Below are 25,184 nucleotides of genomic sequence, written 5' to 3' on the forward strand. Positions count from 1 at the left end.
AGACTGTTGTGATGTAGCTTACGGGTGAAAAAATGCCCTAAAGTACTAACTGATGCATTGCTGGATTGTGCAGACTCCTGGCTGAAGCAACGGGAGTAGATTAATTTTTACTTTAAAGGTCATCAAGTTTGAATTAGAGTCACATTTCCATATTCAGGAAAAATAAATGTGGTGCCCATAGTGCAATTCATGATGGTAGTTTTTCAGAATATAGAACCTGAAGACTTTTACAGCTTTTGTAGCACTTTTTGCCTTGGGATTTGAGAACACTTAAATTGCTGAGTGCACATTTACCTGTTAGAGGGGAATGTGATTTTTGTAGCCAGTGAAAAAGTAAAAACAACAGGTTGAAGATTCTGGATTTGGAATTACTTTCTTAAGGATTAATTTGTTTAGTAAATGTAAATCTCTTTAAGATCCCTCAATTACTTTGGGAAACAAAGCAAAGCTGTTTGAAAGCGAGGGGAGCAGAATTTGACTATATGGAGCTGAACTGTAGACAGGTTTGCTGCGTTCTGAACCATCACATAGCAAAATATTTCCTATGGTTGTCTTACCAGAGTACTAATAACAACAAAAAGTTATTACTTCTACAAGATAAACTATATTTAAAAGACTAGTCTAAATACCAAACATTTAATAAAACCACTTTATCAGAGAGAAGTGTTGACAATGAGTTTGGCAATAAATTTCACTGCCAAATTAATTTCATGTTGTGATGATGAAATCCCAGTTCCTTTTCCTTACAGAAAGATTATGCAAATCCTGCTAGTCACTACCTATATTGAAAACAGTGGACATTTTAAAATACTGTAATAAAACATCTTGCTTTGGGGTTTTTTCTGTTTCTTACTTCTACTTCCATTGGCATTGTACATTTTCCCGCTTGTTTTTCTCCTAAATAAGGAGAAATTAAAAATGTGCTAGCAACATTCAGTCATGACTTTGAGATGGAAGAATTGAGAAATTAGAGGCATACTGGTTTACTGGGGTCTTTCTAGGTTTTTAAGCTACGGGATGAATCTCTTAAGATCTGCCAGTCACCTGTGTCATCCTGCTCACAAATCTCACCTGTTTATGTCTCTTCTTTCCCTCCATTCTGACTGTAAAGTCTTCTGGATACTTGCTATTGTTGTTGTAAGGGCAGTGGTCAATCACGGTTTGCGGAAGTCTCAATTTAGCTGATCAGCTTTAATAATACACCTGTTTATACCAACTTTACAGTTACCTTATCTCTTCTTAGTAAGGTGAAATCAAATGTTAATAACCTGTAGAAACCACATTATTAAGGTAGCAGGGGTGATGACTGTTGTCTAAAAACTGCAGGTAATATAATTTGATAGTTGTCTTTGTTCTTTCACAGAATGTCTGCCAAAGAGGACCCTGCTGTGGAGACGAATGATGAAACATGACCTGAATCCTTCTGCATTGCAAGCTTGTTTCCCACAGGTAGCCTTTAAGTTCTGCAAGTTTGCCAAAGACATGGAGGCAGAATTCCAAGAAGTCCGTGAGCAGCTGCAGAAGAGTTACAACCCTACCATGAGAAATGAACACGATAGATTAAAGTCCTTCTTGTCCTACATATCTCATTCATCATGGTCTTTGACCGAAATGGTAGCTGCTGGGTTTTGTGGCATCCTTGTTAAATCCAGTGGTTTGGCTGTGGATTAGTTTTATTTATTATGAAGGTTAGGTGTATCTCATACAAACAGCACAAAAATTTTCTCCCACTTCTGACTTTGTCCTGGGCAAAGAGGTGGGTAATATTTCAAAGTATGACTTACGTGTTCAGAAGTTGGAGAAGAACCCAGCATGCCAACAGTGAGAGCACAGAGGATGTGAGGCTTCAGTCTGTCGATGGATGGCCGTTCTATGCCAGAGGAACAAAGCTTGATTTGCTTGCCAGAACTGGGTTTTTCTTTACAGGTAATCGGAAGTGATGTTTGGACAATTTCTGATTTGATTTATAATACAGTGTGAGTCTACTTACAATACTTGAATGGATATAACATCGGGGGTTTTGTGCTGCTCAGCATTTTATGATGTATTGTATGCCCCATAAACACTTTCTTTCCCAGGCTGAAGAACATAGGCAGCTCAACTATTCCTCACGCTGAAGGTGTTCCACATTTTGTATCATCCTTGCTCCTGTTCCCTGCATGGTTTTCTGGTCTAATACGGTGGTTTTTGAGCTGAAGGGAGCTCAGTCACATGCACCGTTTAAGATGTGGATTAATCATAGTTTGTACAATGGCATAATTACACTTTTTTCTGCTTAGTTTTCTGCAACAGATGCTAGTTTTACAGATCTGATGTCTCTTCCTCTCCCCTAAAGGTGCAGATTGCTTTTTAAAGATTAGCATTATGTTTTCCCCACTCAGCCATAATGTATTGCATAATTGCTTTGATTTTGGATCCACCTTCTGGTGTATTTCCCCTGATTTAGAAAATGGTAATCTCCCTGAATTCTTCTGCAGTGAACATTTAATGCAAATATTGTAGAGGACATCACTTTGAGTCCTCTGCAATTGCATTGTCCCCTTTGAATCATTCTTTTACAGCCTGGTTAGCAGCTGGCTCTACAAACTCCCTTCACTGGCTTTTTGTTCCTGCTGTCTGGAAGGTTTAGATTGCTTTAGCTTGTTACTCTTGGAAAATTTGTTTTCAGCCTGCCTGATTTTATTTTCATACTTTATCTGCCAGAGCTTTTGAGCCTTCTATTTGCTTTGCTCAAAAGTTTCAGCTTTTTGTTCTAGATCTTCTTAATTTTTGTAATCTGATTTATTTTCCTATCGGGCATACTCCTTTCCTGTAACTTTCCGTAAGTCTTTTCTAATAGGTAGCATTTGCTGGTGCTGCACTTTCAGTAAAATATCTTTCAGGAAATTCTCAAATGCCTGGAAGAGAGTTGTTGGGAGTTTTTTCGATTGGGTTTGGTGGTTTTTTTGGTTGGTTGGTTTTATTTAGTCACCCATTTCAGCTTCCTTACCTTTACATAGTTCCTGTTTTTAAGTTTTAGCACAGCCTTAGTAGGTTCCCTGTTTCTGTGGGGAATGTTGCATCTAAGTAAATTACAATCATGTTACACAGTGACACTTCACTATGAGATTTCGAGCTCTTCTCAATACCAATTACATCATCTTGTAGACTGGCTAACCAGCTGCCCCATGAAATTACAACTGATAGCCTCTTAAAAAATTAAGTCATCTCTACTTTGCATTTCAAGGTGGTATCTGTGCATTTAACTTGGGGGATAACTGGAGTCACTGGGTACAATTCTGTTTCTTGCCACAGTACCTGTCCCATTTCTTTGAGCATTACGTAGTCAGTTTTGTTGTCCTGGTTGGTTAGCTGGGTAATATGGACCAAGAACTGTATTATTCCAATAGAGGCCTGAAATTCCACTCTGCAGAAAATCTCTGCTTTTTGTTAGTTTGATTTTGTTCTAAGATACCTGAAGTTCTGATACTCATTTTCCTTCTACCACCGTGTACTCAGTTTTCCCTGAATATTTTGTACTGGCATTACAGCATTTGAGTGACCTGTCTTTCTTCCATCATGTTTATGCTGACTATCAATATGTTAACTTAGGGACAGAAATTCTAGTTCTACCATCTTATTCCATTGGTTACTAGAATTACTCATTTGCTTGGCTTTTACAAATAAACTGACTAGCCAAATGCTAATTAAATGCCAAATTAAATGCCAAATTTAAAAAACAGCCAACAAAAAAGACAAGTTTATTCCATCAAGCCTATACAATTTCTCAGGTATCTCTGAAGTTTTAATTTGATAGAAAGATCTAACTTACGTTTTCAGTTTTGTATCTTGAGTCAAGTTTAGACCCAGAGTGATCCAACTGAAATGAAATTGAAATCTAAGTTCTGTAAACCTTTTTAGTTTAATTTGCTATAATCTAAGGAGAAGGCTTCCCTGAGCTACTAGTTTTGGACCAATGATATACACTGGTGAACTCATGGTCACATGGCTATAGTGTGAACAAGTGAAATACACAAATGTGTAATTATGTCAAAGATCTGTAACTCTCTACATGCAGGAAAGAAAAGTGAGTATGGTGGGGTTTTTTGTGATAGCTGTCAGAGAAACAGATGGTGATGATCCTTGGCAAGAACATGATAAATGGTTTCCTGAGTATGTCAACTGACTGTCCTAAAAATATTTCTGTATGTACAAAAAGGTTGATTTGTTCTGATATCTCTTTTTTTCCTCAGCAACAGTGTTGGACAGTAAAAAAAAACCAAAAACAAAACAACAGAAAAAAAAACCCAAAAAACCAACCCCACCGCATTTTTGTCTTCAAGGTCGTTATATTCAGACAATTGATTTCAGTAAATCTTTATTTTTGAGAACTGAAAAGTGTAAGTCTGCTACCCCTAACCTTATAAGTATTCTATATTTATTGTTTTACATACTTTCTAGAGTTCTCCTATGGGCTTTTCGGGGCTCAGAAATCTCAAAAAATCTGGACGCTAAAGCCATTAGTTGATGTAAGATGGGAGGACTGCAAATCCTGCTTGGAAAACGCCCTATTAGGTATCTTAAGAACATCAGCGCTATCTTCCTTTAGAACCGCTACTGTCTGCGAAGAGCCATTTCTTCTCATTAATAGTAACCTGTCACTAGTCAATTCTGTTTCAGAGAATTCTTTCGAAGTATTTACAAAAGTTGATACTTAGTACTAGCCCTGCTTATATATTATAGTTATTTCTTTCATTTAGCTGAAGATTGAAATAAAAATAGAACACAGAAGTATTAATTTTTAATTTTCTGCTTAGGAGAGGCATTTCACAGCTTCCTTTATCAAGGAGAATTTACCTACTGCAACAGGTGAAAACCCAGACTAGCCTGACTGTTAGCTTTTCAGTAGAAAATACTGTCTTCATATTTCTATTGTACATCAACCTTAAAAATGAAAGCCACTCCAGACTGTTGCACTTTTTTTCTTTAAGCAAGATTACAGAAAAGCTTGTTGGTTCTGTATTTCTCAATTTTTTAGCACAAGTTAACATTTCTTCTTTATAGGAGATAATTATAAAATGTACTGCTTAAGTAAATCTATCTCACTTGTATTTGCCTGTGTAAGAGAGGTGAAAAATCAGTAAAACCTAAAGGCTTTGAAAGAAAACCAGATTTTCATTGGTACTATAAATCAATAATATATTTATAATTCTCTGAAAGATATGGTTCTGTAGTAGTGTTTCTGCTTTGCTTTACCTGAGGAATTCACAATCTAAATCTGTCCCTGCTTTGCAGAACCTGATAGCAGGCTAAAGCTTTCCTAGCTAATCAAGTATCTTTGGTTGCAAAAATGATCTCATCTTGAACATATTTGAGGATGAAGTTTGGCTAGACTCTTAATACTCAGCCAGCAGAATCCCATGTGGAAGCCACTGCTCTTGTGAAAACCAGGTTCTTCTATACATGTTTGAAACATGTTTGTTAGCTATATAAACACAAGGCAAGCAAAAGATCCACTCTAACCCATGCAGGTGGGACAGAGGTTCAAGGTAGTCCTGGTATCTAATCAAAATCTTGCTTTAGCTTTATCTTTCAGTCAGGAGTGTTATGCAGCTGCAAAATCAGAATGGATAGCAAAAGCTGGAGAGGGAATCGAAATGGAATGACCCTGTCTGATGTGAAAGCCAGAGCAAAGAGTTGGAAGGAGGGTATGTTTTTAGAAAGGAGAAACCATTTGTTTGGTGACAATTTGTATATTCATCTGGTGTTACTAAAAGGACAATAATAGCACATATCTCAATTCTGTGGCATTTTGTTTTCTTTGATTTAGTAAGCATGTAATTCCAGCAACAGATAGAGGCCACCAAAGTAAACTCATGAAGAAACTGCATTGTTGCAGTTTTTATGCAGCTGGCATGTCATTAAGGGAAAGAAAATTATGTACATGACCATTTTTGAGATGCATAATTTCTTGCTTGCAGGAGAACATGATAGGGTACAGTGCTTCAGCTGTGCAGGTTGCTTACGGGAATGGAAAGAAGGTGAAGATCCTATGGAAGAATGTGCAAAACGCTTCCCTGAATGAGTGATGTTATCTTAAGACAATTTCCTGCTGTGCAATGCTTTTGCTGGTTTTTTTATTTATAATTTTTTTTTATACTACTTCACATGTATATGTCTGTCATATCATTTTCCTTTATTTTTGACATACATTTTAGTATATATAGTGACTTGATGACAAGAGTCCCATCTTGTAAGTAGGCTGACCATAAGGCAACACTGAAGAGCATATGGGATGGTACAGAATCACGAAGAGATTGTTAAACTCAGTATCTTACATCTGTGCAAAGCTGATCTGGTGTCTGACCTACAGTGGTTGTGTAAACTGGCATTGTATTTGTTTTGGTCTGTAGGCGTAGTATTCAGAATTGTAAACACAGTGGTATCTTACTCTACTACCCATTAATGTGCTTGCTAAAGTACCCTCTTTTATCAGTCTTCTCAGTCTGAGTTACCAAAATGCTTAAATGAGTTCAAAGTTCTAAATAATTTTTTTTTTTAAATGTATGGTATGTCAGCTTCACTGTATTTTTGTTCATGTCTCGTATGGGTTTGGAGCATCTTTACAAATCTTTCCTCATGTCTTATTTTTGCAGCAAAGTTTGCAGACTGTGGAGGTTTCCTGAAGCTTGAAAAGCTCTCACTATTAATCACATTGCAGGAACTGGCTGGAAAAACTTCTTTAGGACACTTAATAACATGCCTGCTTTGAAAGAACATATGTTCACAAATCAGATCAAAGCCATTGGATCAGCAGTGATGCCCTTTTGTCCAGTGTGTTTCTCAATTGCCTGGTTTTCTGACAATAGTAATGGTGTGTCTCCTGCTTGATGCAGAAGATCTTAAAGTGTCTGATATCATGAAGGAGCAACACCCCCAGTCTAGGAGTTTAAAATTATCTTGGCAAGGGTCTTGCCACTTCAACCAATTTTTCAAGACTAGAAAAGTTTGAAAGTGTTAGGGTTTGTTGGTTGGGGTTTTTTTCCCTTTCTTCTTGTATTATGAATTACACACCTGCATTGCGCATAAACATATATTGTAACATTTTCATCAGGATGGAACATGCCAGTCTCTCCTACAGCACGGTTATATTAATGTATAATATATAATCAAGAAATAGAAGACAGGACTAACGTAACTCTGAAAACCTGACTTGCTTTCCAAATAGTTACAAGTTGTACCCAACTGGTATCTTCTAAAGAAAAATGTAAAATTTTATTTGAAACCTACTTAAAATAAATTGTTTCTATTCTGTTGTTTGGCTTGCAATGAAATCACTTATAAAAGTAATAAAACCCCTTTATGAGCAGGACTGCACTAAAAATAGTATTATATGCTACATTTTAGTGGTGTTACGAACTGATAAAGGCCACTTTTTGTAACATAGTGCCAGATACTAACACAGGACTAGGGGACTGGGGCAGATGGCAGCTGTGTCTCTTAAGCAATGAACAGTGGCTCTTCAGCAAATTTAGCAGCTTTGTATCACTGTAAGCAATCTTAATTTACTTCAGGTAGACAATTAAGAAAAAGCTTTCAAAGTGGCTTAGGGAAGTTAAGATTATCTCTTTGTCTTTTTGCTCAATTATTTGTGAGAAAAGTGAGTTTCTGACACTTGACCACAGTAGGAAAAGAAAGTGAGTGCAGCCAAGTTGAGGCCTGTATTTAGCTCGTTTCCCTGAAAAGCAAACGACTGGCATGGACTAAATTACTGTTTAGTTTTGTAGCTGCAGCCTCTGCTCTACAAGAGTTAAGACTGTAAGAGCTGAAATCTAAGACCACACTTGGCATTACCTTTCCAGCCTGGTTTTTTCTGATTTTAGTAATGGTACTCAGAAATAAGCCCACAGCAAACCTTTTTCAGCCATTCATCCAACAGACAGGTATCTACAGAAGCTAAAAATAAGAACCGCCCCAAAATAAACCACAACCCTAAAATTCCAAGTTTGGAAAGTAAATCTTTATTACCATAAACAAAAAATGAGCCTTTCTGAATCCAGCTGTCATATTCAGGATTCTAATCAGACCCACAACATATCTCTTAATACGATGCCGTACTGTTTCCCAGGCCATCGCCACCAGTGACCACTGTAACATGCATTGCTGCCATAGCTCTATTAAAAAGAGTACATTGTAATTGCTTGTTCTGGTGGTGTCATTCGGACAAAAAGTCAGAGGGAATACAAGAGGTGATAAAATGAGAGATAAATTAAATCTACCATGTGGGGTTAAAGACTTAAATCTATCATGAGGTAAGAAGACTTAGAATTGCTGCAGGGAATTGAAAAATATTTTATTGCTGCATTGCTTTCTAAATACATTTGACTAGAGGTCTTCAAGAAATAGCTCATTTCAATACACATATAGTTACTAGTCTCAAGTTGGGTTTTTGTTATCAAGGACAAGTCAATGTTTAAGAAAATGTCAGAATTCATTGTCTTCATAATGATCTTCACCATCTACCATCAGTGTGTGATATACACCTCTCAGTGGGAAAGATTTGTACCTGGCTTTAAAAAAGAAGCAAATATTAGTATACAAGAGCTTTTTGTTTTTAAACAAACAAGAATTTACTCAGCTGCACAGAAATTACATGTCACAGAAAATCAGAAAAAGAAGTCCCCAAAAGAACGTAGTTTAGTTCTGTAAGGAACTGAAAAATACACTGGAGAATTGTAAACAAAGGATTTAAAATAAAATTACAGGCACTGAAGTAATGAAAACAGAATTGCTCCACGACATAAAACTGAAATGTTCATCTTGTCCCGAAAACAAAGTTTAGGTGCGCATCCTGCTATCCCATCCGTATAAAGATGCAGTTGCTTCTGAAGATGTGTACACATATGAAAAAACTGCATTTCACTTAATCTTTTCTTTTCAAACTAGCCCATAAACAAATAAGGTTAACTCTCTAATAATTCAAGTAAGCTGCGCTGTTAATCCTGATGTAGAGAAATGCTGTATCTAAACCTTTCACCACAGCAATAAAATACTCTCCTTCCTTCTAGCCAAGAAAAACTATTCCATGGCTGCTAAGCAAAGAAAGGATTAATACTGGCAGAAGTGGTGTTTGTAGACAGCCGTTAGAGCGGGTGGAAGTCCTGAAGCTCACAGGTTTTGCACAGAATTCAGAACTTGTTGAGAGCTTGTACAATGAATTGTAGTTTCAAATTTGTCAAGCAACGCTGTATCTTCATTTAATACAAAATTATGATACTCACAATCCCTCAAAGCAATGATGGATATTCAATTATTTTGCATGTGTTTGTCTCTCCAGTGCTGCTTCCATTCGACTTTGTTTTAAACCCTACAGGACAGAATTTAGTAAAATCTTGTTTTTACTACCATGGAAATAAAAAGTTTAATTGCAGAACAAAAACCTTTTTTTTAGTCTTTTACAAATCAAGAATAGCTTTTAATAGCTCTTTGGGGAAATCAGAATAAGCAGTTTAAAAAGGACAAAGCCAACTACACGTCTTCTTTATAATCTGTGGCTCTACAGAATAATTTCAAATATAAGCTTCCTGTTCAATTAGAAGCAAATTAAAGCAATCCACAATCATATATAATCTGAAATAAAAAAATCCAAAACTAGTCTTTTGAAAACACCCTATGGCAAAAACCTCCCTGATGTAAAGAGTTTAATTCCTCTTGTAATTTTCTTTCTTCAAATCAATACTCCACATCACAGATTTTTCACAACTACGCTGATAACTCCTGCTGGACCTCCACAATCACCTGGAACAGTTACTAATGAATGGTCTCTGCAAAAATGCCAAATCTGATCCTAAACTGACACTAGCACTCATACTCGAATACATAAAAGACTACTGAATAATAAACATAATCAGATTTATTCCACCTGTCTACAAAGACAAAACTGGTTGTTTCAGAATAACTATAAAGCACTGGCTATAAAAGCACCTCATGGGACCTCTCCAGTGGAACAAAAAACTAAACATTGACTATACACATGTGCTGGCTCATGTGACTCCTACTTAAGGACAAGAACACTTATACAAAATACCCTTAAATTTCACTATCATAAATTAGAACAAAAGATCTAAAAAGCAGCCCTCCCTGTCTAACGTCTTGCAGAAAACAGCACCAACAACACAAAAGCAAAACTTAAAAAGACACTTCAAGAAAACAGTTGCACATACCAGATAATACCCAGTGTGATAACCACTCATGTACCAGGCTATCAACATGCTCCCCAATGCTTCATCATCCTCAGAAGAGTCTGGTGTCATAGGTGGTGGAGGAGGAATCAACTAAGAAACGACAAAGGAAATGTCTCTTTCAACAGGGTATACCCCAGATTAGATAGCAACCAATTCTAAAAGATCAAAATGTAAAACTGAAAAATAGGAACATATCTTCAATGCATTCTCTGAAAAGGTGTCAAATAAGATGGCATTTTCTGAAAAAAATCTAATTTCCAAAGCTTGGGAGAAACAGAATTCCAGTAGCTTGACTGTACACAAAAAACTTTTATTAGGGGAAAATACTGATCTGCATCAGTGGAATGCTGTTATTTAAATGTAAGGTGAGGTTTCTTGAAATTAATTTTTCTCTTGGTATTCTTACCAACAGCTTCACTGTCACAAAAATGAGTGCAGACCTGACCTTGTGCATTAGATTATTTTAGTATTTGTAACTGAATGTATTATCAAATACCCGGAAAACACAGACTTTAACACAGAAATGAGTTCTAAAAACACAAGCAGTGAGCACATTTATTCAGAAAAATTGAGATCACCAATACTCATCTCTGACACTTTCTTCCTCATTCTCCTGTTACTTACTGGTGGTCCTACTGGTAAGGGTGGGGGCCAGCAAGATAACAATGATGGAAGTGCCTTGAATTTTGATCCAGGCTACATTGAAAAAAATTGAATAGTGCAAATTAAAAAGAAATTTCAGGCATTAGGATTTTAAGAGATTTGAAGCAATTCACATACCTTAAACTAAGGACAATACAACCCAGCAAATTTAATGAGACTGCAATAACACACAGTAGCTATTTCTGTGGAGCATTTCACGGCCAGAAAAATAAAAGTTACATTAAGTGTGTCACTGAGGTAAACAGTGCTGAAACAGGGTTCCAGCTAATACAAGCATTTAAAAAAGTTTTTCCTAAACAGAAGTCAGTGGTTGTACTCTCACATGAAGAAATGTATCTAATATTTCCCAAAGGCAAACGGGTAATTGCTCTGCTCCTGTGTGGCTGGGGGCACATGCCGACTAAATTCCATTATGCTTGCAAATGTCTTTAGATCTTTACGTGTCTTTAAAAAGATACAAATCTTTTGATAAGAGAGAAAAAAAGACAAAAGAAAACCTTATAAAGAAATATTGCACAAACAGTAAGATTTAGAAAACATAATGGTGCATTCAACCGCACTATCATTTAGATGCCTACAAACCAGGAAAACAGAAGAGTGTATCAATACCCCAGCCCTCATAATTCCACAGAGAAGCTACAGCTGAGAGCTTCCATGACATCTGGACATCACTTTTGTTGCCTTCAATGTCCTGGGCAGTGAAATATATCTTAGCTAGAAAAAGTGCTAGAAAATAAAAAAGCTAGAAAATCTTAAAACATCAACAGTGCTATCATTAACAGCACTATCACAGTCCAGAGACCACCACTCTTCTTTTAAGTTACAAGGCAATTGCAAAGTTAAGTGTTGGCTACAGAAAAGGCTTTCCTCACTAGCTAGCACTGCAAAAGGGCTACACATAGTAACCTGTGACCAGATTATTCTAAAATGACATACCAACAACTTCCAACATGTGTATTTGTATGTTCACTCTCAAAATGCTGTTATTTGCTTTCTAGACAATGATTAAGTATCATCCTATTGTCTCAGAATTTATAATAACATCAGGCCTAACAACAGTATATGAATTATTTCAGATAAGGCTGAGCTTACCCTTCCCAGGCCTGGGGTTGATGGTGGTGAGAGAAAATGAAAATTTTGAGGGGAGAATCTTGCTTTTGTGCAGTTGTTTTTGATTCGAGGTAACTGAGAAGATTTTTCACTTTCATCTGTTGAATATGGTGTTTCATTTTCATTCTAGAAGACACAGGCATTTTTATGGGACGCCCTAAACAAGGGTTTACAGCAAGCAATTTTAGTCTGAAAAAGCCTGGAAAACCCCACCCACATCCTTCCCTCTCTCTAGATAACCCACTTCTACTGAGGAAAGATCTTATAACCTCATAATCTTAACTGCTCACCATTTTAGCTATGTTATCTCTCACTCGTGAATTTCTTGTTGTCCCCTCCCTTTTTTCCATTCAGAGTTCCAGAAGTAAGGGGACTCTTTCATTCCCTTCATCAGATTGTGTCCTTTCACAATGGAATCGGGTATCGATTCTCACTCTGAACAACACAGTGGTACCAGAAATACTGGAAAAGTTGATTCTCCCACTTTCCTTTTCAGACAAACGAAAAAGTGTCCCTCACCTCCCCAAAATTCCCCATCCCATTTACTGTTTCATCACTGGCTGGAGGAAGTAGATCAGACAGGTTCTGCTCCTCCTGATTTCCGTATCCCGTGTAAGTAACAACACATGTGCCTCTCTTCTGATTGATGGAGGCAATAGTTGCTAGGTACACATTACCATCCTCAGACCAAACAGCATTGCAGCTGTCACCAACTTTCCACTGCAACAGAAGAGGTAAGTAAATAGTGACACCAGTGATCAGAGAGAAAGATGCCTTTTTCTAAACGGCATTTTTTCCCCAACCACAAGAGCGACTACTTCCCCTGCACCACCACCCCCAGAAGTTTTTCTGTTGTATTTAGCAAAATCGCTAAATGTAAACTATAAATAAGGTTAATAAGATTACCACCACCACCCCAGAACGTTACTCTCAAGGTGATTAAAAAGCTGCTTTTGAGTACCACAGAGAAGTACAACACGCAATACAAACATTGCTAGCGTCTACAGGTGAGGTGACCTGTTTCCAAGGCACTGCGTTGCTCTTCTTCCTATTCCTGTTCTTTTTATTGTTTTTTCTTTTCATCCTCAGGCGCTGCTCCTGCTTGTCCGAAGGCTCCGAACACTCACCATTCTTTAAAGCGTTCTTCGGGAAGAGAGAGGAGGGAAGCAATGAAAGGCAACCCAGCGGCGCCAGCCCAGGCCCCAGCCTCGCGCGGGCCGCCCCTTACCCTGAAGGAGGCCACCGCCTTGTCGTACGCCTTGATGAGGGCCGTGTCGTCCCACACATCCGAGTCGTCGCTCTGCAGAGGCCACAGACCGCTTTACCGCCGCTCCCAAAGCCCCGCTGCCGCTGTCCCTGCCCCCGCCCCGGCCCCGGCCGGCGCCCACCTGCCCGGTCCCACGCCGGTACACCACCTGCCCCGCCATGGCCGGCCGCTGCCCCGCGCTCACGCCATCTGCGCACGCGCCGAATCGTCACTTCCGGCGCGCCGCGCCACCGCCCCGCGGCGTCAGGGACCCTCCCGCACGCCCTCGGCCGCGGCAGACATCCCTCGGCCGGGTGGATCGCCGTGTTCGACCGAAGCGTTGCCGCGCGGGCCTGGCAGCGCGCCGGCCGAGCGCCAGCAAAAACACTTGCTCAGCTCATGGCCAAGTGCAGGTGTTAGGTTGCCCAGCCAGCCGCGCTCTCCTTCAGGTTCCCCGGGGGCCTGTTAACATCGACTGTGCTCCAGTCCAGCTCAAGCAAAGACCCCAGGTGCTCTCCTCCGGAGAAGCAGCTCTGCCTCAGTCACTGCATGCACACTGAGCCATGCCTGTAAGTGACCCCTGTGTTTTCTCACCCAAAGTTCTTATTCTTGAGGCTAGTTTACGCATTTTAGGGACAATGCAATTTCAACACCTGCAACTCATTAACTTCAAGCCTGCAGCTTCTCTGAAGTTAGTATCAGCAGCAGATTCACCACCAGTGACATGCACCAATGAAGTCTGCAGCTTTGACAGGCATCTTTCTATAGTGCTGACTTACCACTTCCATTGCTTGTAATAGGCATTTAAAGTTTTATTTATACTTGTATTGCACTGCATTTCTCCATTTGTGCTCTTGGTAACTTGTTGGAAATCAACTGATGATCAAGCATAACCATTTCACATTAGGCAGTATTTCATGCAACATTTTATTATAAAAATAATTTAACATAAGATCTACAGTTTAGACCTCTGTAAGATTAAGCACATTTTACAAGTATGTTCCATTCTCAATGAAGCTGTACTTCAATAATTAAGACAAGAAAATCATATGACAAAAAAAGACAAGAACTGGTCTAACTGTAGATTCAGAAATTCATTGTTACTGGAACCACTAAGTTAAAACCAACAAATGCAGCAAAAGCTGCAGTAGAGCTGTCACTTGTACTTTTCATATACATGCAGAACAGTGTAGTCAGTTTTGAAATAGCACACCAGACAATTAAGCCTACATTAACCAGAAAATACTAAACAGAAAAAACTAATGCTAGCTGAAGAGCTCTGCAATACAGACATTTAATCATTTAATAGCCAGACACTTCTACAAATTATCTTCTAGGCCCTTCTGCTTCATTGGTGCATTCTTATTTTTGCCATACAGACAGCTCATTTTGCTCCTGTCTGCATAGACTTCCTTTCATTAGCTGCTTTTTGTTTTTGCTGCATAATTTCAGAGTCTCTGTAAAGAAAAGAAAAAAAAAGTAGGATTTCAGACACCGGCTCACTGTTTTTCTAAGTAGGGTCTCCTCCTGCTTGTTTTTGCCCTTTACCAACCCCCATTTCAAGGGGAAAAGATTCATATACAACTTTTTAAGTTAGCCATGAGCATACACTGTTTCTATTACCCTTTTTTTTCAGTACAGTACCCCTTGAGGTAAACAAGTTACTTCATTAGTAGACCTTACATAATTATTTTAGTTTTAGGACACAATAGATCAAACATCTTCAAGAAAGTACTACACAATCATTTCCTGTTTGTTCCAAACAAAAAGCTGCTCAAAAGAAATAAAAGCTTTATGGGTCTTATGAAAAGTATGTCTCTTTAACAGCAGATATAGTAAAACATACATCCATAGTTTATGCTCTGGCATGTGAATGGACTGTCAATCAAAGCAAAGTACTTAAATGCTGTTTCAGCTATGACAGTGGATTCTTTCTGACCCATTTCCCCCTCCTATTTTGCCCAGCCATTTCAGTCAACTTTACTAGGTCTTACCTCTGTTTTCTCTGAGAAGCAGACAAGCTATCTTCTTTCCTTTTCCCTTTGTGGATCTCCTGAGTCTTTTTCAGGTTCTTTTGGCGGGCAAGTTCACGCTGGTTTCCACCTGTAAGATATTATACAGTTAATACAGGTGCTACCACTTTTTTTTTTAAACCCAGTTTGCCTGTGTAGAAGTGTATTATAAACGTGGTAAGTTTGGCTCAATCTGGAGAGTGGCATGGCAGTATCTTCCTTCACAGTCTCCCCCTCCAGTGCACAATGGGAAGTATGAAAGCTTTTAGTTCTGACATTTATGTTGCTACAGGTCATGTCCAAGAGATGACCAAAATCCATTCCATCAATAGCCCAGGCAAAATCACAACAGTAACTCATCCGAAGAGGAGCGATCCTCTATCTCAAACATATTCTAGCATCCCAATATAGCTTACAAATTAATTTTAGACTGAAAGAACAGCATTAAAGTAAGGGCAGCCTGAAAGAGTTCAGAAACTTTCTCACACTCTTCCCAAAGCCCTCTTAAGAAATCAAAAAGCAAATGGCTGCCAAGTTTTCTCTAGAAATATCTACCTGCTTTCAGTCTGTAATGCTGTCACACAAAGTCACTAACAGATTCCATCACATCCCATGGTCAAGCACCACAAACTTCTGAAGTCTTGCTCATACTTAGTAGTAGCAATTAGGGGCTTCGCATCTATTTGTAGAAAAAATACATTTCTGCAGATGCTACTTAGAAGATGACCAGGATACCTAACACATATGAGAACTTCGGCTTTACTTTTTACTGTATGAAGTCCTCAAAACTACTTAACACAGGGTTCACAATGTATTACTGGGCACTTGTGCCCCAGAAGCCCAGCCAGCACTATCAAATGCTAGAGTTGCCTTAATCTGGGAATCAAGAAAGCAGAGAAGACCACATAGTACACAAGCAGATGTATGCAAGTTTAAATAATTTTGCTCCAAGGCAGCTCACATGCATGCAGTATAGAGTTACAGCAGCTATGGAGCTTCAGCCCAAGATTTTGTTTAGCCACCCTATGCCACAGAACCCCTTGCAAAAGAGGTGGGGGAGCTGACAATCTTACCTTATAGCACAACCAAAACTCCAGTTCTTCATCAAAACACCTTGCTCAGAATAAAACAGCCTACCCCCTTCCCAAGTCAGGTGCATGCATGTGTCCCTCTGCAGGGTGGACAACCCTAATGCTGTTCACATGCAAGAATATTTTCATGCTTTTGAAGGAATTAGCAAACAAACATTCAGGAAGGTTCCTTCTATGCACTGTTACAGATTTTCTGTTCACAGCTTTCTTCCCCATGCATGCTTTTTAGATTTCATTGTTAACCAACATCTGCATTTTTCAACCTTCCTCATTTTAGGTATTTCTCTGTGTAGGAGCTCCCTTAACTTGGCAGCAAGGGCACAGTTACATTTTTTCTATCTACTTTGCTTGTCAAGTCCATTCAATTAGTTATGCTCAAATACTATTAAAGAGGTGACAAGATATTTATCATTTGAAATCAAGGGCAGCTCTTAAGCATGGCCTTAGCAAGTGCTTAGCCTCACTCTCAACTAGACATACAAAGACACAAAACCACATTACTGTTGCCAGTATAGAGGACACGTCTTCAGGGTACAACCAGCTTTCCCCTGGAATACAAACCCCCTGAACTGCTGGCAAGTTAGGTATGCAATACTTTTGATCAGACAACATTCCTAAGGGCATGACATCAAATCCAGCACAACACAACTGCTGCTCAGAGCAGAAGCTACTCTGCATCTAAACACTCAGGGTCTTCCAGGTAATGGCCACAGCCATCACAGTTACAAACTCTTTTGCATTCGCTGGCAATCTTTCCTTAATATCCATCTCTTTATGGCAGTTCTAACCTGCTGTAACCTGCCAGAGCTGGTTCACTTGCTTGGTATTTCTTCTTGCCCTGCTTCTTTTGGACTCCACATGTTCCCAATATGCTAGGTGTAATCACTTGTGCTGTTGAACAAACATGATCACATTTTTCTATGCTCAAAAATGAAAGATCCATCTCCCCATAATTTCTGTAGTACCTCTTTTCAGATTCTCTCAAGTCTAAAGACTCCCTATGTCATCTTTCAATCTTGAAGACAGAGATCTCTCCAATCTTCAGGTGCCCGTACTTTCAAGTATATGGAAACAGTTTCAGACTAGGTCAATTTTAAACAGCAACCTGTTGACAGGATCCACAGCTTTGTACTCACCCTGTTTCTCTGATAAAGGTACTTGCCATATCAACAAGTAGACAAAAGCAACCCTAGAGAAGCCAGGGTTCTGTGCATTCTTCACACCAGCATGTGTACTGTCTGGCAAGAGGTGCCAGAAGCCCAAATGAAAACAGCAAATTATGACTGCTGCTTCCTAAGGGCTACTCCTGCCTTGGAAGATATATTTCATCTGTGACAGGATGTCAAGTACTACCTTTTGAAAAAACTAAAGAGAACTCCTTCTCCTTAGCGTTCAGTGAGATCCTGTCCCCAGCTTCCATACAGAAGAGCCACTGTTTGTTCAGAAACTGAATTATACCAGCTATCTATCTCTAGCAGTACTGGTGATTACAACCTGATGAGTCATGAGCAGATGATACATTCCAGGCTATAAATGGTTCTTGGGACTTGTGGTGCTCAGGAGGCATCAAGGTCATGTGAACAAGCTAGCAGCAATGAAAGAGCTCTTGTGCTTAAAGAAATAAAGTATGGAAGTCAAACCACACTGCTATAGTCAGAATTCATAGAGCATTTACCCTCTGCCCTTAGCCTTATGCACTTTCCAAGCAAACATCATGCAGGGTGTCTGCAGAGTTATTCCATACACAGTAAGATTGTAATCTTAAGAACCGAACTAAATGGCATTACTGAAAAGCTTGGCTGCCACTCCTGCACAGGAAAGAAGAGCACACAGAAAAGTAGAGCAATACAGTATGCACACAAGGCATACAGAGCCAAACAACTATTTGGAAAAAAAAAAACCCTTGTACTATCTCTATTTCCAAGTCAACGCTTTCAAGGACTGTTTGGCCCCAGTACCTCAACTGGGATGCTGAATGAGTATCCCTAGCTCCAAGTGAGATGGTGTTGCCTCCTATATTCTGTCACTTCAACCTACATCTTCCAGGAAGGGTGGTCCAGTCCTGACAAAAGACAGTTCAGCTTCCTGTAATGTGAAACTCAAGCATGAACTGCCACATAAAGGCAAGTGCACCCTTCCTGCAGATACCTATGCCTGAGCATCCCTCCCCATTCTTGCCTGACTCTGCAAGACATGTGCTTTAGTTCAAATGTCCCTGCTCTTCCACCTCCAAGATCTAGCTGTTCTTGAAAAGAAAGATAAGCAAAAGACCTCTGAATAGCACTGAAACAAGCAGTAATCATCTCTACTGTAAGGAAGTCAAATAGAACGGCTGTAGGGATTGCCTACTGAGGTCATCATCCCTAGAGTTCTTTCTGAGCAGCAAAGGATGTAATCATATCAAAACTTAAGAGAAGAAGAAAAGTGCCTGCCACCATGTCCCAAAAATGGAAAGCAAAATTAAACAGAGCCATTTAATGCTAGAACAAAGCAATAATGGAAGACGAGTGACAAAAAACCCCATCCAATTCATCCAGCCATCACCATCTTCACAAATTTACTCAGTTTTCAGCTACCCTGAAATCTGGCAATGCAACAAGTACCATAAATTTATGAACTCAGAAGCACAGTAAGTAGTTGATACTAAGTAATCCATTCTTATTCTATTTTGCTATATATCCATTTTAAATCACAGGGTCTAGTCTAGGTCTGACTGACAACAAAGCACTGAAACTCTGATAACATGTATTAAAGCTAGGGCGAGACTGCATGGTAGCACACCAGAACTTCCACATCTCTAGTACTTAAGATACGGCATTAAACTTGGTTGTTGTAAGGTGAAATGCTATGCTCAAGTGTGGGACACTGATTCTTTTTAACCTTAAGCTAGCTATATGTATTTTATCTTCACGCCGAGCAGGAGAAAAAAATACCTAAGCCCTAAACCTTCCTCTTCTTCACATTCAAAGTCTGACCTGTGCACAAATACTTTAACAATGCAAATATTCACCTGCACTTCCAGCAGTATAGTGGCTTCAAAGCTATATATTTTTAAGTGTGAATGTAAAAAACACCTCCTCAATCAGAGGCAGGTTCTGTATGGCCAAGAATATGCAGAAGCCAAAACAGCAACCCCACCAGTTAGGTCCGAATATTCTAGATGTGGTTCACAGTTCTCCACCATTTTAGAGTAGATATACCAATGTTACTTTTGCATACAGTGACGATTAGCAAGTTCTGTTCCCCTTTCAACGACAGCTCCAACAACCACCATTTAAGGAACATAGAATTCAGTCTTTGGCAGTGATACAAAAGCCACTTTGTGACCAGACGGTAGCTAGGACTGAAACTGAGCGTTACTGATCTTCTAGCATATGACCATCTTCCTTCCTCCTCTCCACACCCCCACCATCATCCACCCCCCCCAACACAGCTACGCCAGGGGACGAGGTGCGGATGTTTTTACCGCCAGCCTAGGCGGGCGGTGAGATGTCAGAAGCCTCAGCGGCCCACCCACCTGCCGCCGAGTTTTGCCACAGGGGACGCCAAGTCCACAAGGCCCAAGACCCGACAGCGGCCCCAGACCGACCACCGCGCTGCCCTCGGCGTCGCACCCAGGCCTCGCATCCCTGCCGGCCAGGAGGCAGCCGGGCCGCCGCCGGGCCGGTGGAGCGGTCCAAGGCCCACCGCCCACACCGCTCCCCGGACAGGGCCCCAAAGCAGTCCCCTTGAGGCCCGCTGGCACTCACGGGTCATCGCGAGACGCTAGGGCCGCGCAGCACCGTTACTGCCGCCGCCCACCGGGCACCGCTCCCCACCGCCTGCCAAATCTTCCCAGCTGCCGCTACCCGCCGCCGCCCCCTATAAAGCCTCGCCGGCCCCTGACGTCATTGCGGCGCGCGGGAGGCGGTACACCGCCCGGCGGCCTGGGCCAATCAGCGGGCGGGGCGTTGCTGCCGCGCACCTGTGGAGGGCGCGGCCGTTCCTCTCCTTCCGCCCGCCCCGCGAGGCGGGTGTCGGGGCTGCGGAGGCGCCGGTGCCGGTGCCGGGCTGTCTCGTGTGGCCGCGGGAGGCGCGCTGCCGGTGGCGGGCGGCCGCTCCCCACGGGCAGTTTTCGGAGAATCAAGCTCCCGTGAAGCGGCGAGAGCTAGGAACCCCGCGGCGGGCGGGCCTGGCACGCTCGCTGTCGGAACGAGCAACGGCGGCAGTGCGACAATCCCACTGAGCTGTGGTCGGGGCGAGAGATTGCAAAGGCGGCCGCATCCGCGCGAGTAGTAGTTCCCGTGACACAGCGCGCGGCTTTCGGCCAGCGATCAAGTGGAAAAAGGAATCACTACAGCTCCTTGTCATTTACAACCACCAAAGCATAGTCATGCGGCTCGGTATTAGATCAGGTCACACGTGGTTAACCGAAACGGTCTGCTGAGATTTAGACAAAACACGTAGGTATCTACAATGAAAAAGCAAAGAATTTTAAAAAACGGAGAAAGAATGTTATAAACAGTTAACGAATCAAGGCCTTGGGAGAAGAAACAGACACCATAAATACAGCTAGCTGGGGCACAAGATGAGGAGAACCAAAGGGTTAATGAGACCAAACAGAAAATTACTGTAATTACGAGTGAACTATCCAATTCGCATACTAAAAAGTCCACCGTGGCGCACAGGAAGCCCCCTGCTAACAGAGCCCCTAGCCACAGAATACGAAAGGAGAATGCTGTTCCTTTAAGTGGAGCCGAGGCTCGGAAGAGACAGTGAGAATTAAGTGTGACTAAACGTCATTGTACACCAACGTTCAAAGCGTGTACTATGTTTTACCGTGCGTTTAGAAGGTCGCTAGCTTTGTGCTAGCAGAGCACCCAGCTCTGCGCAGACGTGCGATACACGATGGTGTCCCGGTTCTGTGTGTGGATCGGCTCTCGCTCACCGGTAGGGCTAACGAAACAATTGTACCACGCTGGAATTTTCAATTTTGAACCGAGCGGTTTGTGAGACAACAAAAGATTAAACAAAAAACCGAACCCAAACACTCTGCTGTTTTCCTTGGGCGTTACTCGTCTTTTCTAGCTTTGCTCGCTGAGAGCAGCGGTGTATTCTTCCATTTAGAGAATGCTTTTTTTTTCCCCCCTAAACACCGCCCAAGCCTTCCCGAAGGAAAGCACTTGTTCCCAGCCGCAGGAATCTCCCTTCTGCGTTTCAAATCGATCGTCGCGGGCAGAACCAGCGCCTGGGAAGCTGTCCTCGGTTTGCCCGAGTTACGGCCGCCCACGCCTTCGGAGCCGCGGAAGCACTACGCGGCCGGCCCTGCCGCCCGACCCGCGCCCCCCGCGGGCGGTCCCGCCGGCGCTCCCGTCACGCCGCCGCGCCGCACCCCCGCCGCGGGCGCTGCCCCCTCCCGCCCCTCCCGCCGCAGTCTGATGACGTTGCCGGCCGCGCCGGCCGCGCCGGCCAGTGACATGCCGTGAGGCGACCGCGATCGCGGCCTGCACCGGGCCGCGCGCCGCCGGCGCTATGTTCCGCCGAGCCCGCCTCCATGTGCGGCCCAACGTGCGACCCGCGGGCAGGGGCGCCGGCGGCGCGGCGGACCCGGAGCCTCAAAGCTCGAGCTCCCCGGCGGCTGCCGGAGCAGAGGCGGCGGCGGGAGCGGCGACCGAGCCCCCGGCGACCGAGCCCCCGCCGGCCTCGCAGCGGGCTGGGAGGTGAGTCCCCGCCAGGCCCCGCGGGAGCCCGGTGTGTGGGCAGCGGGGAGGGCCGTGCCGCGGGGCTCCCCCCGCGGGGTCCTGCCTGGGCCGCAGCCGCCGCCCGGCCCTGGATCCCCGGGAGTGGGACGGGTCTGGGGAGGTGGGGGGACCCGCTCGCGCTGCCCTTCGGAAGCCTCTTGGAAAGGTAGCAGTGACTAGCTGTCCAGTAACGCTTGTTGTCACGGTCTGTCACCTCCTCGTTGTCCGTGCTTTAGTCTGAAGTTGTCCTGAAGACCTCCTGAAGTAAGAGATGCTGCACTGCTCCGTGCCTGCTGAGAGTTGTGTATGCGGTACTCGGGCCGCGGCCTGTGGGTGCTTGACACAATTTCAGCCTGAACAAACCCTGCATTTCTTTGCTGCAGTTGCACTGCAGGTGTTTGAAGTAATATGTAAGTTAAGACTGCAAAGCAGGGGCCGAGTGTGACACTCGTTTTTTCTGGCACTGCAGCACCAGGAAGCTTCTCCACTTTGCTGTGTTCAGCAAAAATTCTTTGCACTATACATAACTGAATGACTTTAGTTTTGCATTTTTATAGAACTTCTTGTTTTGTATTCACTTCCTTACACGTTAGCAAGAGAGAACTTTCTGGCTTTTTCCTTTTTGATTGTTGAACAGGTTTTTGCTGCAATGGAAATGTATTGTGAGGTTGGTTCTAGGACTAGTCCTTCAGGACCTCCCTATTGCAAGTTAGCCCCAGCTGGCTATTAAGCTCCACACAGCTGCTTGCTTGCTTGCTTCTTCCCCCCACCCCCCCCCCAGTCCCTAGGTCAGATGGGCAGAGAATCAAAGGGTAAAAGTGCGAAACACTCATTAGTTGAGATAAAGACAGTTTAATAGGTAAAGCAAAAGCCGCATCCACAAGCAGAGCAAAACTGGGAATTCATTCACTGCTTCCCATCAGCAGGCCAGTGTTCATCCATCTCCAGGAAAGCAGGGCTTCCTGCATGTAGTGGTTACTTGGGAACAAACACTATCGCTCCATATGTCCTCCTTTTGTCCTTCTTCCTTCAGCTTTTATGCAAAGCATGACACCAGCTAGTCTGCAGTATCCCTTTGGTCAATTGGGGTTGGCTGCCCTGGCTATGCCCCCTCCCAACTTCTTGTGCACCTTCAGCCTCACTGATGGGGTGGGGTGAGAAAAGGCCTTGACACTGTGTAAACACTGCTTAGTGGTAGCTGAAATACAGGTGTGCTATCAGCACCGTTTTGGTTGGAAATCTGAAACATAGCAGTGTGTGACCCACTGTGAAGAAAATTAACTGTACCTGCCAAAAGCAGTACAGCCCAGTTCTTCAGGACACTTTCCCAGTCTGATAATTGCTCTTCAGAACAACCTGCTCACTTCTTAGAACTAGTTGGTTTTGCATCTAGCATCAGTACCTCTGTTGTTTCAGTTGAAATTTGTCCTTTATGGCATAATACAAAATAATCTTACAGTTTTATGTTTCCTGTGACTAGAAATTTAGCTATCAGACTAGTTGGCACAGCTTGCTTTTAGTAAACCCATGCTGCCTTTTATTCAACTTGTAATATGCATCTTTTATACTTAAATTTGTTTTGTGTTATACTATTAGGAAGTTTTCCTTTCAGATTTTATTTATAAAATTTATGTGTTACAGAGATCAGGTTACTGAATCTTTTGTTATTATAGAATCACTTAGGTTGGAAAAAAACTTTGGGTTCATCAAGTCCAACCATTAACCCAGCAGTGCCAAGTCCATCACTAATCCATGTCCCTAAGTACCGCATCTACATGTTCTTTTAAACACCTCCAGGGATGGTTATTGCACCACCTCCCTGGGCAGCCTGTTCCAGTGCTTCACCACACTTTCAGTGAAGGAAGTTTTCCTAATCTCCAATCTAAACCTCTCCTGGTGCAACTTGAAAGCTGTTTGCTCTTCTCCTGTCGCTTGTTATCTGGGAGAAGAGACCAACCCCCACCTGCCCACAGCCTCCTGTCAGGCAGCTGTAGAGAGCAGCAAGGTCCCCCCTGAGCCTCCAGACTAAACACCCGCAGCCCCCTCAGCGGCTCCCCACAAGACCTGTGCCCCAGCCCCTTCCCCAGCCCCGCTGCCCGTCTCTGGACACGCTGCAGCCCCTCTACGTCCCTCTTGCAGAGAGGGGCCCAGACCTGAACACAGGGTTCGAGGGGCGGCCTCAGCAGTGCCCAGTGCAGGGGGACGGTCACTGCCCTGGTCCTGCTGGCCACACTGCTGGGGACACCAGCCAGGGTGCTGCTGGCCGCCTGGGCCCCCTGGGCACACTGCTGGCTCCTGCCCAGCCGGCCGTCACCCAGCACCCCCAGGCCCTTTCCCACCAGGCCCTTTCCAGCCGCTCTGCCCCAGCCTGTAGCGCTGCGTGGGGCTGGTGTGACCCAAGGGCAGGACACAGCACTCCAGTATTTTTTCTTAAATTAAGGTATAATTGCTATTTTTTTTAATTATGTGGTACTGTTGCTGTTACAGCAGATTTATTAAAGACTTCGTGTTTGTAATTTAATGGGTTCTTCAGTGTAATCTAACTGCACATTTCAAAACTAGATAACAATGCTGTTCTGAAAGGGAGAGTATTCTAAGGGGTCTATTCATGTAGCTTGAGTAATAAACCTTTGCTATGGAAGTAACAGGCTCATAAAATATTTTCCTCAATAAATGTGGAAAATACCCAAGTATACAAATTCACATCCCACTGTTTTAAAGAAAAAGTGGAGCATTTGTAGGAAGTTTAAGACTGTGGTGGAAGCTGTTCACATTGAATGTAGCGTACAAACCTCTTCAGTTTTCCAATGCAGTGAAATGTATGGGATGTAGCTAGGAAAGAGCTTCTTTGGAGGAGTTTGGAAAATGATGCACTTTTAAGAGATTTATTGCAGAATAGGCAGTATTAGCTTCCTGGGGAGCTTTCTCTCTAGATAGTGCATTTTAAAGATTGGCTGTCTGGGTGTCTCGGAAGATTCAGGAAAAGTGAGTTTGAGGAATGACACTGTATTTGATTTTCTGAGTGCAGTAATTGGTGACATACAGCCCTTTGTGTTTGTTGTATGGTCTGCAAGAAAAGTAAAGGCAAATGTGAAAATATATTGCATATTTATACTTCC

The 25,184-nt window shown here is 42.5% G+C and overlaps 3 protein-coding genes across 13 annotated transcripts in view; 1 reads left to right on the plus strand and 2 right to left on the minus strand.

Moving 5' to 3' along the window:
- Window positions 1-8,311: 8,311 nt before the first annotated feature.
- Window positions 8,312-13,535, minus strand: LOC102048176 (survival motor neuron protein). 7 transcript variants are annotated; one of them, XM_055698968.1, is made up of 9 exons: window positions 13,385-13,535; window positions 13,225-13,296; window positions 13,014-13,139; window positions 12,516-12,716; window positions 11,979-12,122; window positions 10,848-10,919; window positions 10,203-10,313; window positions 9,261-9,346; window positions 8,312-8,549 (listed from the first exon to the last, which is right to left on the minus strand). In XM_055698968.1, exons 1-8 carry the CDS (start codon window positions 13,421-13,423, stop codon window positions 9,290-9,292), a joined length of 822 nt encoding a protein of 273 aa, XP_055554943.1. In that variant the 5' UTR covers window positions 13,424-13,535; the 3' UTR covers window positions 8,312-8,549; window positions 9,261-9,289. The 7 variants fall into 7 exon arrangements, with proteins under 7 accessions (XP_055554943.1, XP_055554944.1, XP_055554942.1 ...); XM_055698969.1 differs by having other exon boundaries at window positions 12,543-12,716; window positions 12,987-13,139; XM_055698967.1 differs by having other exon boundaries at window positions 8,312-8,545; window positions 12,987-13,139.
- A 985-nt stretch (window positions 13,536-14,520) lies between these two features.
- Window positions 14,521-20,236, minus strand: SERF1B (small EDRK-rich factor 1B). The gene is made up of 3 exons (XM_055698974.1): window positions 20,095-20,236; window positions 15,237-15,345; window positions 14,521-14,699 (listed from the first exon to the last, which is right to left on the minus strand). Exons 1-3 carry the CDS (start codon window positions 20,099-20,101, stop codon window positions 14,627-14,629), a joined length of 189 nt encoding a protein of 62 aa, XP_055554949.1. The 5' UTR covers window positions 20,102-20,236; the 3' UTR covers window positions 14,521-14,626.
- A 1,559-nt stretch (window positions 20,237-21,795) lies between these two features.
- The window catches only part of BDP1 (B double prime 1, subunit of RNA polymerase III transcription initiation factor IIIB), a 55,133-nt gene continuing 51,744 nt past the window's right edge, over window positions 21,796-25,184 (plus strand). For all 5 annotated transcript variants that reach the window (XM_055698955.1, XM_055698958.1, XM_055698956.1 and 2 more), the window contains exon 1: window positions 21,796-22,044. In XM_055698955.1, coding sequence (XP_055554930.1) covers window positions 21,857-22,044 — 188 coding nt within the window. In that variant the 5' untranslated portion in view covers window positions 21,796-21,856. The remainder of the gene's footprint in view (window positions 22,045-25,184) is intronic.

The sequence above is a fragment of the Falco cherrug genome, chromosome Z (genome assembly GCF_023634085.1).
Source record: "Falco cherrug isolate bFalChe1 chromosome Z, bFalChe1.pri, whole genome shotgun sequence".
NCBI lineage: Eukaryota > Metazoa > Chordata > Aves > Falconiformes > Falconidae > Falco > Falco cherrug.

Coding starts and splice junctions, on each gene's coding strand:
- SERF1B (XM_055698974.1), bottom strand. Junction 14,700..15,236: donor GCTTCTCAGAGAAAACAGAG/GTAAGACCTAGT, acceptor TTTTCTTTACAG/AGACTCTGAAATTATGCAGC.
- LOC102048176 (XM_055698967.1), bottom strand. CDS start 13,423: ATGGCGGGGCAGGTGGTGTACCGGCGTGGGACCGGGCAG. Junction 10,920..11,978: donor CAACCCCAGGCCTGGGAAGG/GTAAGCTCAGCC, acceptor TTTTCAATGTAG/CCTGGATCAAAATTCAAGGC. Junction 10,314..10,847: donor CCTTACCAGTAGGACCACCA/GTAAGTAACAGG, acceptor GTCGTTTCTTAG/TTGATTCCTCCTCCACCACC.